This window comes from Schistocerca cancellata, chromosome 12, assembly GCF_023864275.1.
Source record: "Schistocerca cancellata isolate TAMUIC-IGC-003103 chromosome 12, iqSchCanc2.1, whole genome shotgun sequence".
NCBI classification, from domain to species: Eukaryota; Metazoa; Arthropoda; class Insecta; order Orthoptera; family Acrididae; genus Schistocerca; species Schistocerca cancellata.
In genome coordinates, this window is record NC_064637.1 from 110,808,454 (window position 1) to 110,823,570 (window position 15,117).

Sequence of the window (15,117 nt, forward strand, 5' to 3'; positions counted from 1 at the left end):
AGAATGGTAGACAGTTTCATTCCTTTGCAAGTGCGGTTGACAACTGCTGGATGGTTGTCACATGTGGCTGTTCTGGAATACGTCACCTCCCCTACACATCCCCCATGTGCTTGACAGGGTTTACATTGGGCAGGGCAGGTCAGTCCACTCATCGAAAATCCTCTCATTCGACAACCTCCTCCACCTGTGTGAAGGATTACAATGCCACATCAATGTTGGCTGGCAAGTATACTCTGTTCAAACATTTGGAGATCAGTACAGTCAAACAAAATTACACTTTGCCTTACTGTAACACCTGGACCACCAAAACATTCATGTTCAACATTGTTCCCGGGTGCTTTACACGTTCCCATCTGTCGCCGTAAGAAGTTATGTCCAGAATCACTTATCAGATTAAATCTGCACTCATCTGAGAAGAGCATACCCCACTCCTCTAATTGGTCCGGTCCCTTTGCTCTTGCAACCATTGCAAACAGTGCAACCAATGTTCAGGTGTTAGCAGAACATGACGGACTGGTCATCAGGCAAAAATCCCAGTCTCACACACTCAACGTGCTACTGCATGCCTTGCAATCCTGCAGCTGTAGTTGACCACGGTCAACCGCCTGCTCTCCATCAGGCAGCAGTGCTCGTGGTTCGCAACACTCCCCGAGTGTGTGAAACTGCTGTGAGCAATACCAAACTCCTGGGGTACACTCATCACACTTGATCCTTTTTCACGTTTCCCGATAATTCTTCCCTGTGTGAAACCCAGGTGATGTTTCCGGCCCAATTGTGAACAAGATCACCGTCACAGTATACTGTAACTGCTGTTTGATTGACACATACACCTCTCCTGTAATTTACTCTGTTAAATTTAGATGGCAGACTCACAATTACCTTTAAGCTGTATAGTAGCGTTTATTGGCAGTGCAGTACACAAATAAAATTTCTATGATGTCTTCGTCAAATGTTAATGTTACTGGCACCTCGTCCTCCAAAGTTGTACTTCTCGATGGGATCTACGGAATGTGACGAACGATTTCTTACCTGCAGACGTGCTGATAGCATCGCTGACGGACACGTTGTCGGAAAAGCCGCAGCTGCTGGCCGCGGCTCGCGAAGGCCTGGCCAACGGCGCACCCCTCCACACGGCTCCCGCTCCCGGTAGCCTCGGTGCCGGCAGCGCGGGTGGGGCCAGTGCTAAGGACCAGATGCTGCTGCGCCAGCTGCTGAGCCTCGCGCCCACGGCACAGCCGGGGTCGTCGCGCGGACGGCACGACGGACAGGGCGAAGTCGCCGGTGACGCTCGGGCCGGCTCCGAGCTGGGGGCGGTGGGAGCGCGTGCCCACTCTGCAACCTAGACAGCTGGGAGATGCAGTGTGCAGTTCCCCGTCACCTCCACACTCTCGTGTCTCCTTGCCCCTCTCGGCAACTGTTTGCTTTTCTGCATTTTGCATTATTTGCTTACTTAATCCGGCCCGTATTTGCTATTTGCTACAGGTAATGAACTGTTATAAAAGACAAATGGACCATGCGTAGACACAGCATTTTCCCTCACTATCACAATCGTCATTGTACTAGAAATAATAACCTCCATAAATTTAGAACGGGAACTTGTGGGTGGGTCCATATTTTTCTGAAAATGGCTTTTCCACAGTTACTATTTATTGTTTATATATTATTATTTGCAAATTGTTTCAGAGGTCCAGCCCCATTCCCAAGTACTCACTGTTGTAACCAATCGAGCTGCCCACAGTCAGGCTTCACTGTTGCCAGGTTCGAGCTTGACATCTTGGCCACTTACAAGAAGATGCAGGCTCGTGTCTGGATTATAGATCTGACTGCTGCCCTTCTATCTATCACAGCACTAGCAGGGGGAGGGGTGGCAAGTCTGTAGCCCCAGTCGCCCTTTACATCCAGAAAAGATCCACAGCACTCACTGTAACAGCATCAAAAATTTCCACCCCTACCCAGGTCTGAACCCATAAACCCACCCTCACACTCACTCACCCACCGCCCACCCAGTCTCTCCCTCTCTCTTTACATCATTGTTAACATTCAGGCCCTGTAATTCTAGATGGTATCTGGATGCACCAGAAAGATTGTACTGCCTAACAGAATTATTTAGTTTAATTACAAAGAAATAGACATTTAAAATTTCATGGATGCATAGCATGAATCTGTGACATGATTAACAGAAAATCTTTGTCATAGTAAAGGTAACCTGAAAAATCAAGTACAACAGCTAGCCAAGAATCTGAAGGAAGTCACGGGTTGCATAAAAAAACAATTTCACCTCTTGTAAGTTCATGCCCAAACAACTGGCAGAAAAAAGTCTGAAAATGAAAAATGCATGGACCTAGGACAATAATGGAAGTAGGAAGAAGTTTTGGTAAGATGTAAAGACTAAAGCTAACTAGTGATTGTACATCCTCTATAAAAGCCCCAACGTATAAATAATAATATTATTAAACAATAAACTTTAGCTGTGGAACTTCCTATTTGCAGAAAAATGTTGTGTCTTGTCTCTACGATCCACTTGCCTGCAATTCTCTTCATTTCTACCTACCTTTCATACATACTTTTCCTCTTCCTTCCTTCCTTCCAAACAATGTTGTCCCCAAAAAAAATCTTAATAGACCGGTTATGCACTCTTCCAGTTGTTTTTTGAGAGCTCACTCTGGATTTATTACTTTTAGTACAATTTCATTTGTTGTTCACTCTGTCATACTGGTTTTGGTCATCTTCCTCCATAACGACACTCCTGCTGCTTCTAGATATTTTATATCACACAGGTTAATTCCTACAGAACAGGAAATCAGCAACAGGCCATTGTTAATAATGCTGTTTATTGAGAACAGTCAATTGCTGCTGATTTACTTGTTTGTAAGAGTTAACCTCTTTTTTACACAGCCAATGTCTCACTATGTCAGTTTTCAACAAAACAGCATTTCACATAATACCTTAAGAGAGTTCAGTTTTTATAGCCATACAACAACATAGATCATATGTATATTTTGATATATAGTAAACCTCCTTGTCACAGAACATAAATTACCACTTTAAGAGCAATTTCATTTCATAACTGAGAAAGTATCAACACACTTCCTATGATAAAAAATACAATAGTATTCTTTTACCTTGTACCAACTCTTTAAGCAATGTGACAACATGTAAAACTGACACAGTACGTGCTTCAAAGCTTCGACAGAGAAACTTGAATTTTACGGCTTCAAATGTACCTTTCAAAGAATGAAGCAGAGATATTTTTCCCTTGCTCATAGTCTCTCCTCTGCATTTCACTTCCTTCTGTCAGTATGTACTCCTCTTACTCTCTTTGTGATAGTGATTTTTCTTCTTTGACATTTATCGCCCCTGTGTTGCACCTTTAGCTACTGAATCCTTCAGCTATTTACCGGGCAAGGAGACACAATGAGCAAAGTGAAATATTGCTCTTTCCTGATTTTTCCTTATTTGCTGAGTGTAGTAAACATTGAGTTGTTCTGTCCTAGAAGAGTCCAGTTTTAGTTCCAGTGCTTTCTATAAACGTAACTTCCTGTGAACATGTACAAAATACTATTAATAATATGTAACCAGTAAATATCTATGGTTCTATAGCTATGAAAATATTGGCTAAAATTATATGAATAAATCAAAATACTACAAACATTTTTCATCCATATACTATATCACATCAATGTCTAAAGTAAATTTATGAAAAATGCACCAGATCATTATTCTTTCAGCTATTATACACTAAAGAAAAATCTGTACAATGTGTATGATATAAGTTTAGGATGTTTCTGTGTGAGATAATCAGTTCACATTCCAGAACTTTTTTTTTTTCAATTGCCAGAAATAGCAAATTATGTATGCAGTGTAGCTGACACCATTGCTAGCATTTCCAGTTTAGCATAGCTGCAACTTCCATACCTCTGTATCAGTGTACCAGAGCAATTTTCTTGGTGTAGTCCATATCTTTTTTTTAAATTTAAGTAGGTTGTAAAAATACATGTTATTTTCTTAGAAATTCTATATTTTATTACCAGAACAGTGAAGTAGTAAATGTAAGCATTTATTACTCTTGTATAATATAACTTAAATATTTTGAATAGATATGAGCATCAGTAATGCAGTCTATGGTTTTTTTTGGTTAGAGTTAAGTGAATTACAGCCATCAGTCATTAGTACAATTTTCTGTGTGTCTTTTGCAACCACAATGTTAAATCATTCCATCGTTGTTTTCAAGTCAAGTGAAAGTTGCGTATCCTCCTTCTAGAGAATAAATAAATATGTCATGGAAGACAAATAAGATTATTTCTATGAAAGTTTGTCAGTTACCATTATAGTTCATTTGCAGTAGTACTATTAAGTATTCCAAAAATAATTTTCTCATGCAAGAGGAACTATACAAGAACAGAAGGACGTCCATTTAATTTCATATTTCACAATTCCATCTGTACAAAAATTGTAACTATATAAAATTTGCATGTATATTAGATTCAATACTTACCCTGGTAAAATGCAGTAAGAAGGCAATTTTTACAAAGTGCATGACAAATTATATCTGCCAGAATATTTCAATTGCCACATATGTACCAGCAATGATTTTTCCTTCTTTTCTGCCTATGAACATGCAGGGTAAAAGCACTCTGTTGTGCTGATAAGAGAATGATGAGAGATGGCATTCACAAGCACATCTACACTCAGTTAAAATGGATAAATAGAGAAAACTTCAGAATTTAGATGGCTTGAGTAATATGAAGTTCCTTTTTGACAAGAAAAAAGTGTGACAGTAATGACCTGTTTCTAGTGAAATTTCTTTACTGCCACAGGCTGCATAATAAGTGAAACCAACTGGAACAATAGACTGTTTGTGAATGCTGTCCTCAAGTATGTGACTGAGAAACAAAGGGACTTTGATATACAAACCAAAAAAACCACTCACAATTTATGGAAGTAATTTACATATCTCATCTCTTCCTGATGTACCAGAAAATAATGTATTATATTCTCATACTTACATATTGTTCCTTACAGGAAAAAAATAAAATAATTCACCGATGTAATAAGTTGGTATGAAATTAAACAGAAATAGTACTGATTGATTATTTTCCCAGCTGTTTATATAACTGTTCCTTTTCTTGCTATCTACACCAAAAAAAGTGTAAAATTCTAGGTATTCAGAAATCTGTTTGCAGACTTGGTCTTGATACTGACTGCAATTTGTTGAAGTGTAATCACCACAGTGCAAGTCATATTACAACAGTAATTGGCATTCCAACCCATGAGAGTAATTTATCACCTTTCACTCTGTCTAACTAACACTAGTTACATAGGAAAGTAAATGGTGGTACCTATGAGAGAAACTGACATGAATGTTTAACTTTATATGTGAACACACACACACACACACACACACACACACGCACACACACACACGGCTCTCGCTTTGCAATGCATTGGTCCTGCTGCACTCTGAATGCTTCTGCCTCAAAATTCGGAGCAATTTATATGACCCCCGAGGAACGTTTGTTGCACTAATACCCAGACCACGGTCACATAGCTTACAACATGGGTCTTGCCCTGGCATGGTGACATTGTCTTGCCCACTTGGGCTGTTACAGCTGCAGAGTGCAGGTTTCACTAATCACAGCTAGCCTGTTTGAAAATCCTTTTGTGTACTTGTTATTAAGACCCATTTTTCACCACACTGTGCTCACCGACCCATGTGGCTAACGCAACACTTTCTTACAAATCCCACAAATTTCACTTAAAACTAAACAGGAAACTACATTATGTTCATATGTGATCGTGTATAAAAACATGTAAAACATTTAACATTTACTTCATGCACAGCCCATGTGAATTGGAAAATAGGAACATGTTATATAAAATAGTTAGGTTGGTTATTAAAAAGAAAGAAATTGAACTGTCTAAATCAAATAATGGAATGTTCAAGGTGGAATAACAACAGTATGAAAAGTTTAGATTGCTTCTCACCACATAGAGAAGGTAGTGTCACAGACAGCCACAATGAAAAGAAAGCTATAAATATTCAGCTTTCAAACTACATCTTTCATCAGAAGTAGAACACATGGACACATTTACATAAACATAACTAACACACACATGGCCATTAGCATCTCCTAGTGCAGAGACCTCCTTTATCAGGTGAGTAACAATCTGTTCTTTCCATATTGCATAAGACAAGATTAGTAACAAAGTGTAAGCTAAGCTAGATACCTAGGTCAGATCTATGCTGAAGAAACTAAATACCAACAGTGTTCTACAATATTTCTGAAACACTCCAAGTACAGAATATTTTACTTTTAGAATATTTTTGTTAGGTAAAATATGCTGAGGTTGATCTCCTAAAGCAATGGAAATTTCTATTCCTTGCCAAGGTATATTTCTAAGGACAAAACATACCAAACAGTTTTTATTAATCAGCTTATCCATAAGTTGACTCCATTTTAACTTGTTATCCAGCTCTACCAAAGAGAAATTTTTTGCAGGATGTTTTGTTCAATGCCTGCTTATTCAGTCACCTCTCAGGCTGTATCCAGAATGGTGGAGACTGGGCTCTGATTAGTGCATTTGAATCCCCGTCGAACATTATAAACTATGTAGGTTAAGGAAAGGTCCAGATTAAATATACCCTATAGGTGACCACAGTTTATATTCTCTCTTTCTGAGCTAAGTTTCATTCTGTGATGCAGTTTACAGATGTGATGCTCTGCTTCTTGTAAAGAAGGTAAGACACGGCCTTTACTAGATGGATGCCTTTAATGACATAACATTTTAGTGTTCCAATTTCAATTTTGTGGTCCACACAATCAAAGGCACACAAGAATATCATGGAATGGTTCCACTGAAAAGTAATCAATAGACATTTATCCCATTGGGAGATAAGATGGGCACTTCCTGTTTTGTAGAATACAGTCATCTGCTGATGGACCCACGACAACATTGCACGTCTTTTTTTAGGTCACCAAAGATGAGAAAACACACAGTGAAGGATCCAGGCTGTACAGAGGATGCTGCAGTGTTTCCCAATCAAATTGGTGAAGTATAGCCTTTGTCCAGTTGTTAGTAGGAGGATCTTTCACTCTTATGATTTTCATGCCTTTGGCAACCTGAAGTAAGACATGTGGACATTGGTCTAAGTCTGAGGGGGGACTCCAGGAGTGGGCGCAGTTGTGGATCTTTCAGCAGCTGACCACATTCTGCAAAACAGAAACTGGTCTCCACGTGGGATAAATGGTTACATTTGAATCAAACCATCCATAGTCCCATTGTGGCAAGGGTTCAGTTTTCACTTGACTGCCCCCAATATTTTTCCAGGCAAAAAAATGGAATGTGCTATTTTTTTGAGCCCATTATACAAAGTTATTTCCTGTTTTAGACTGTGGCTCCTATAGGGTTCTCCTAGAAGACAAATCTCAATATTTTTCAAGACAATATAAGAAAGTAGAGGATCCAACATTGCTTCGCAATTGCTAAATATGTGTGGGAATTGGATATACATCCTAAGTTCCTTCCCCTTCCCCCTCTACATCCCTCATATCCCTGTCTATGTCAATTTCTCCTCCCCCCCCCCCCCCCCTCACCCAACTCTGCCATCTTATCCCTTTCTCTGACCATGTGCCTTATTTATTGTAATTGCAAATCAAACCTTGATTGGGAATTTAAATTGCTTAAAATGAATGGGTAACTCAGTTGGAATCACTGATATGAAGGGCATGAGACAGACTTCTCCAGCTGCTGTTTCCATGAGGATAGTAGTCTCAGTGACAGTATTTCACATAGTTTTAATCTGTGAATGGGTAGGAGTACAAAGTTTCAGACAATTCAGGTTCTGTGGCAGTATCATAATTATAAGCCAGTCAGTCATAAATACAACACTGTCCTTTAAAAACATTAATAGCATGCACCTGTCTGGATGTTTATTATTGTATCATGTAAAAATTTGGAGTAAATTGGTCAAGAACTTTTTGAAATGTTTAGTAACAACTTTTCCCATTTATATGTTACATATACAGGGTGTAAAATATATGAATGCAGATATTTTTGTTAGAACAGTGTACTGCATACCATTACTCAAGTATTCACTTCATTTGCAGAATAATAATTAGAGCTATTAGGAGTAGCATATTTTTATGCTTGGTTAGTACTGCCAAGTGCATGTGATGTGGCAAGAGCAATACCTTAATGCTTCTAGAGGTTGTAGAAGGGACTTAGTAGATGAAGTTTTTCCAGAAACATCATCCAACAATGCTACAGAGCGTCAAAGTTATGATGTTGCAAACTTTCTATTGAGAAAGGCTAAATGTATCAATTTGAAGGAAGGGTCACTTCATCAGAAATGAATGATTTGAAAGTTATACATGAAAACCATTCTGATACCTCTGACAGTAGAATACATGTACCAGTTTTGTAGTTACAAATAATGTAGGGTACGCAGCTTTCAGAGGTGGTAGTATGGACCAAGACAAGAAAAAATGTCCAGTAAACATGGATTCTAAAACACTTACCTGAGGAGCTATGATCACTTTCTCATCTTCACTAGTTTGAAACACATCTCCTCTACTGAATAAGAGTTCATAACACTTAAGGTACACACTTTAAAGCCCATGTTCACTACACATTTTTTCTTGATTTGATCCATACTATCACCTCTGGAAGTTGCCTACCCTACATTATTAGTAAAAAATTACCAGCACATATATTCCACTGTCAGAAGTATGAGAATGGTTTTCACTTATAACTCTAAATTTATTCATTTCCAGTACAGGGACCCTTCCTTCAAATTGATATATTTAGCCTACTTTATCATCCTAAAAAGTTGGTATCATCGTCATGGAATCATGCTGTAAATACATACATCTACAGGCTCCAGCACCTGTAACTTTGACACTCTGTAGCGTTATTGGATTATATTTCTGCGCATGGATTCCTACATAAAACTTGATCTACTAAGTCCCATCTACAACATCTAGAAGAGTGTAAAATGAATTGTGAAACACCCTATATTTTATGTATATTAAAAAAAGACACACAGCCTATATCCATCAGAATTTTCATTACAGTATCATACAAAAAATTTTTAAGTAAATTGGTCAAGAACTTTTTGAGATTTATGTTAACAAAGTTAAACAACAACTTGTCTTTTATGTAATAGTACAAATTAGTTTTGGATGATCTAATGCAATTTGCACTTTACAAACCAATTTACAGAGCAGATTCACAATAAAAGTTACCTGCACAATATTAAAGAATAGGGGCAACTAATTTCTCTATACTATTTTGTATAGGTAGAACACATTTATGATAGTTCACACAGCTGGTTCTTGTGGTTGATGACAGTGGACATCAAAAAGTCTAGAGCATATCAAGGGTCATCACAAGCATATGCAAACAATCCAGGAAACAATCAGAAACAAAAACATACACACAGACAACATCAGCCATTCCTAATCAACAGCATGTATCAGAGTCTTCAATGAAACAGCGGCACTACGGGAGAAAAGCAGGGCTGCTGCAGGACCCTCCACAGTTGTGGCTGAGGCATCAAGGCCAAGAATCTCTGACCTTTCCTCTGTATCAATACTCAAGCTGCAATCCAAATCACTGTCTGACACTAAACTAATAACATATTATGGGGATGATAAACAGCGTGTTGTAGGGTGGGAACAAAGTAACATGGCCCTTACCTGCACAGATGGCTCGCAGAGGATGGCATAACAGTAGTGCTGTGGTTACTGTTGCATACAGCCACAGCACAGTAGGAAAGGTGGAATTCTTCCATTGTATATATTTGACTTCTAGTTGCCCAGCTATTTATCCAGTTACTTTGTCATTTGTGGCATTTACAATTTCATATAGTGACAGAAAAAAATTGCAACACAAAGGAGGAGTTGTGTGACAAAGAAAAGTTGAGAGGTGTTTTTCTACATCTTAAAGGTGAGCTACTCAAATTCTGCACCAGTTGTGTAAGAGTGGCACTAGTAGCTCCACTATGAGATCAAGTTTACTTTGAATACACACAGTATCGGTTGTGAGCATTAGTTACCTTTGACGCTGGACGTGGTGAGTTTATGTTAGTCAAGAATGCCTTTACGGTGACGAAGGCCCCATTATCAATACCTCATTGAGTTTGAACGAGGTCACGTAATAGGGCTATGAGAAGATGATGGATGTTCCTACTTGGCAGGAGTTTAGCCACTGTACATGACTTCTGGCAATGGTGATCATGAGAATGTACAGTCACAGGAAGACTGGTCTCCGACCAGCTATGTGACACTATGCCGTGTTCAGTGTATGGCTCTGGGGCATCTGAAGCAGCAATTTTGAGCATCAGTTAGTACCATAGTGACACAACAACTGTTGCAAATTGGGAACTACGAAGACAGCTCTGAGCCACGACTACATACTCTTCGAAACGGTACTCCTATGGACAGAAATCGGCATTGTGAATTTTGTATTTATTCCCGATGCAATTTCTGTGTTTCATCGTCAATGTGATGGTCGGAGGGTTACAGTGATTCTGCTGTGGTGCATCGTAGTCTAAAACTGAGCCCCCAGGGAAGAGCCATGAAACAGGCTCCCCAAAACGTTACTCTCGTCAATATAAATCGGCATTGCGAATTTGTACTGAATCCGGATGCAATTTCTGTGTTTCATCGACAATGTGATGGTCGAAGGGTAACAGTAAACCTGCTCTGGTGCATCGGAGTCTAACGCTGGGCCCCCAGGGAGCAGCCAAAGTACATACTCTTCGAAACGGTACTCCTGTAAACAGAAATCGGCATTGTGAATTTTGTATTGATTCCCGATGCAATTTCTGCGTTTCATCGTCAATGTGATGGTCGAAGGGTTACAGTAAACCTGCTGTGGTGCATCGGAGTCTAACACTGAGCCCCCAGGGATGAGACAAAAAACAGACTCCCCGAAACGTTACTCTCGTCAATATAAATCAGCATTGCGAATTTTGAATTGATTCCCGATGAAATTTCTGTGTTTCATCGTCAATGTGATGGTCAAAGGGTAACAGTAAACCTGCTGTGGTGCATCGGAGTCTAACACTGAGCCCCCAGGGAAGAGCCAAAAGACAGACTCCCCGAAACGTTACTCTCGTCAATATAAATCGGCATTGCGAATTTTGTATTGAATCCGGATGCAATTTCTGTGTTCCATCGCCAATGAGATGGTCGAAAAGTTACAGTAAAACGGCTGTGGTGCATCGAAGTCTAACACTGGGCCCCCAGGGAAGAGCCAAATTACATACCCTTCGAAACGGTACTCCAGTGTACAGAAATCGGCATTGCGAATTTTGTATTGAATCCGGATGCAATTTTTGTGATTCATTGTCAATGTAATGGTCGAAGGATTCCAGTAAACCTGCTGTGGTGCATCGGAGTCTAAAACTGAGCCCCCAGGGAGGAGCCAAAAAAGCAGACTCCCCGAAACGTTACTCTCGTCAATATAAATCGTCATTGCGAATTTTGTATTGAATCCGGATGCAATTTCTGTGTTTCATCGTCAATGTGATGGTCGAAGGGCTCAAGTAAACCTTCTGTGGTGCATCGGAGTCTAACTCTGGGCCCCCAGGGAAAAGCCAAAGTACATACCCTTCGAAACGGTACTTCTGTGACAGAAATCGGCATTGTGAATTTTGTATTGATTACCGATGCAATATCTGTGTTTCATCGTCAATGTGATGGTCGAAGGGTTACAGTAAACCTGCTATTGTGCATCGGAATCTAATACTGAGCCCCCAGCGAAGAGCCAAAAAACAGACTCCATGAAACGTGACACTCGTCAATATAAATCGGCATTGCGAATTTTGAATTGATTCCCGATGAAATTTCTGTGTTTCATCGTCAATGTGATGGTCAAAGGGTAACAGTAAACCTGCTGTGGTGCATCGGAGTCTAACACTGAGCCCCCAGGGAAGAGCCAAAAGACAGACTCCCCGAAACGTTACTCTCGTCAATATAAATCGGCATTGCGAATTTTGTATTGAATCCGGATGCAATTTCTGTGTTTCATCGTCAATGTGATGGTCGAAAAGTTACAGTAAACCTGCTGTGGTGCATCAGAGTCTAACACTGGGCCCCAGGGAAGAGCCAAAGTACATACTCTTCGACACGGTACTCCAGTGGACAGAAATCGGCATTGCGAATTTTGTATTGAATCCGGATGCAATTTCTGTGTTTAATCGTCAATGTGATGGTCGAAGGGTAATAGTAAACCTGCTGTGGTGCGTTGGTGTCTAACACTGAGCCCCCAGGGAGGAGCCAAAATACATACACTTCGAAACGGTACTCCTGTTGACAGAAATCGGCATTGTGAATTTTGTATTGATTCCCGATACAATATCTGTGTTTCATCGTCAATGTGCTGCTCCAAGGGATACAGTAAACCTGCTGTGGTGCATCGGAGTCTAACACTGGGCCCCCAGGGAGAAGCCAAAATACATACTGTTCGAAGCGGTACTCCAGAGGACAGAAATCGGCATTGCGAATATTGTATTGAATGCGGATGCAATTTCTGTGTTTCATCGTCAATGTCATGGTCGAAGGGTAACAGTAAACCTGCTGTGGTGCATGGGAGTCTAACACTGAGCCCCCAGGTAAGAGCAAAAGAACAGACTCCCCGAAACGTTACTTTCGTCAATATAAATCGGCATTGAAGAGCAGGGAAGAGCCAAAAAACAGACTCCCCGAAACGTTACTCTCGTCAATATAAATCGGCATTGCGAATTTTGTATTGAATCCGGATGCAATTTCTGTGTTTCATCGTCAATGTCATGGTCGAAGGGTAACAGTAAACCAGCTGTGGTGCATGGGAGTCTAACACTGAGCCCCCAGGTAAGAGCAAAAGAACAGACTCCCCGAAACGTTACTTTCGTCAATATAAATCGGCATTGCGAATTTTGTATTGAATCCGGATGCAATTTCTGTGTTTCATCGTCAATGTGATGGTCGAAAATTTACAGTAAACCTGCTGTGGTGCATTGGAGTCTAACACTGGGACCCCAGGTAAGAGCCAAAATGCATACTGTTAGAAGCGGTACTCCAGAGGGCAGAAATCGGCATTGTAAATTCTGTATTGATTCCCGATACAATTTCTGTGTTTCATAGTCAATGTGCTTTTCTAAGGGTTACAGTAAACCTGCTTTGGTGCATCGGTGTCTATCACTGGGCCTCCAGGGAAGAGCCAAAGTACATACTCTTCGAAGCGGTACTCCAGGGGACAGAAATCAGCATTGCGAATATTGTATTGAATCCGGATGCAATTTCTGTGTTTCATAGTCACTGTGATGGTCGAAGGGTTCCAGTAAACCTGTTGTGGTGCATCTGAGTCTAACACTTAGCCCCCAGGGAAGAGCCAAAGAACAGACTCCCCGAAACGTTACTCTCGTCAATATGAATCGGCATTGCGAATTTTGTATTGAATCCGGATGCAATTTCTGTGTTTCATCGTCATTGTGATGGTCGAAGGTTTCCGGTAAACTTGCTGTGGAGTATCTGAGTCTAACACTTAGCCCCCAGGGAAGAGCCAAAAAACAGACTCCCCGAAACGTTACTCTCGTCAATATGAATCGGCATTGCGAATTTTGTATTGAATCCGGATGCAATTTCTGCGTTTCATCGTCAATGTTATGGTCGAAAAGTTACATTCAACCGGCTGTAGTGCATCGGAGTCTAACACTGGGCCCTCAGGGAAGAGCCAAATCTTCGAAGCGGTACTCCAGTGGACAGAAAACGACATTGCGAATTTTGTAATGAATCCGGATGCAATTTCTGTGTTTCATCGTCAATGTGATGGTCGGAGGGTTACAGTGATTCTGCTGTGGTTCATCTTAGTCTAACACTGAGCCCCCAGGGAAGAGCCATGAAACAGACTCCCCGAACGTTACTCTCGTCAATATAAATCGGGATTGCGAATTTTGTTCTGAATCCGGATAAATTTTCTGCGTTTCATCGTCAATGTGATGGTCGAAGATTTACAGTAAACCTGCTGTGGTGCATCGGAGTCTAACACTGAGCCCCCAGGGAAGAGCCAAAAAACAGACCCCCAAAACGTTACTCTCGTCAATATAAAACGGCATTGCGAATTTTGTATTGAATCCGGATTCATTTTCTGTGTTCCATCGTTAATCTGATGGTCGAAATGTTACAGTGAACCTGGTGCGGTGCATCGGAGTATAACTCCTAGGGGAAGAGTCAAAGTACATACTCTTCGAAGCGGTACTACAGTGGAAAGAAATCGGCATTGCGAATTCTGTATTGAATCTGGATGCAACATATGTGTTTCAACGTCAATGTGATGCTCGAAGGGTTCCAGTAAACCTCCTGTGGTGCATCGGATTCTAACACTGAGCCCCCAGGGAAGAGCCAAAAATCAGATTCCCCGAAACGTTACTCTCGTCAATATAAATCGGCATTGCGAATTTTGTATTGAATCCGGATGCAATTTCTGTGTTTCATCGTCAATGTGTTGGTCGAAGGGTTCCAGTAAACCTGCTGTGATGCATCAGATTCTAACACTGAGCCCCCAGGTAGAAGCGAGAAAACTGACTCCACAAAACGTTACTCTCGTCAATATAAATCGGCATTGCGAATTTTGTATTGAATCCGGATGCAATTTCTGTGTTCTATCGTGATGGTCGAAAAGTTACAGTAAACCTGCTGCGGTGCATCGGAGTATAACCGCCAGGGAAGAGTCAAAGTACATACTCTTCCAAACGGTACTCCTGTGGACAGAAATCGGCATTGTGAATTTTTATTGATTCCCGATTCAATTTCTGTGTTTATACGTCAATGTGTTGGTCGAAGGGTTACAGTAAACCTGCTGTGGTGCATTGGAGAATAATACTGAGCACCCAGGTAAGAACCAAACAACAGACTCCCCGAAACGTTACTCTCGTCAATATACATTGGATTTCCGAATTTTGTATTGAATCCGGATGCAATTTCTGTGTTTCACCGTCAATGCGATGGTCGAAAAGTTGCAGTGAACCTGCTGTGAAGCATTGGAGTCTAACACTGGGCCCCCAGGGAAGAGCCATAGTAGATACTCCTCGAAGCGGTACTCCAGAGGACAGAAATTGGCATTGTGAATTTT

At 40.7% G+C, this 15,117-nt stretch overlaps 1 protein-coding gene across 1 annotated transcript in view; it reads left to right on the plus strand.

The window, feature by feature from the left end:
- LOC126109673 (uncharacterized) overlaps nt 1–5,097 on the plus strand; it is a 320,193-nt gene extending 315,096 nt beyond the window's left edge. The window contains exon 11 of the mRNA XM_049914724.1: nt 1,036–5,097. Coding sequence (XP_049770681.1) covers nt 1,036–1,343 — 308 coding nt within the window. The 3' untranslated portion in view covers nt 1,344–5,097. The remainder of the gene's footprint in view (nt 1–1,035) is intronic.
- The last annotated feature ends 10,020 nt before the right edge of the window (nt 5,098–15,117 follow it).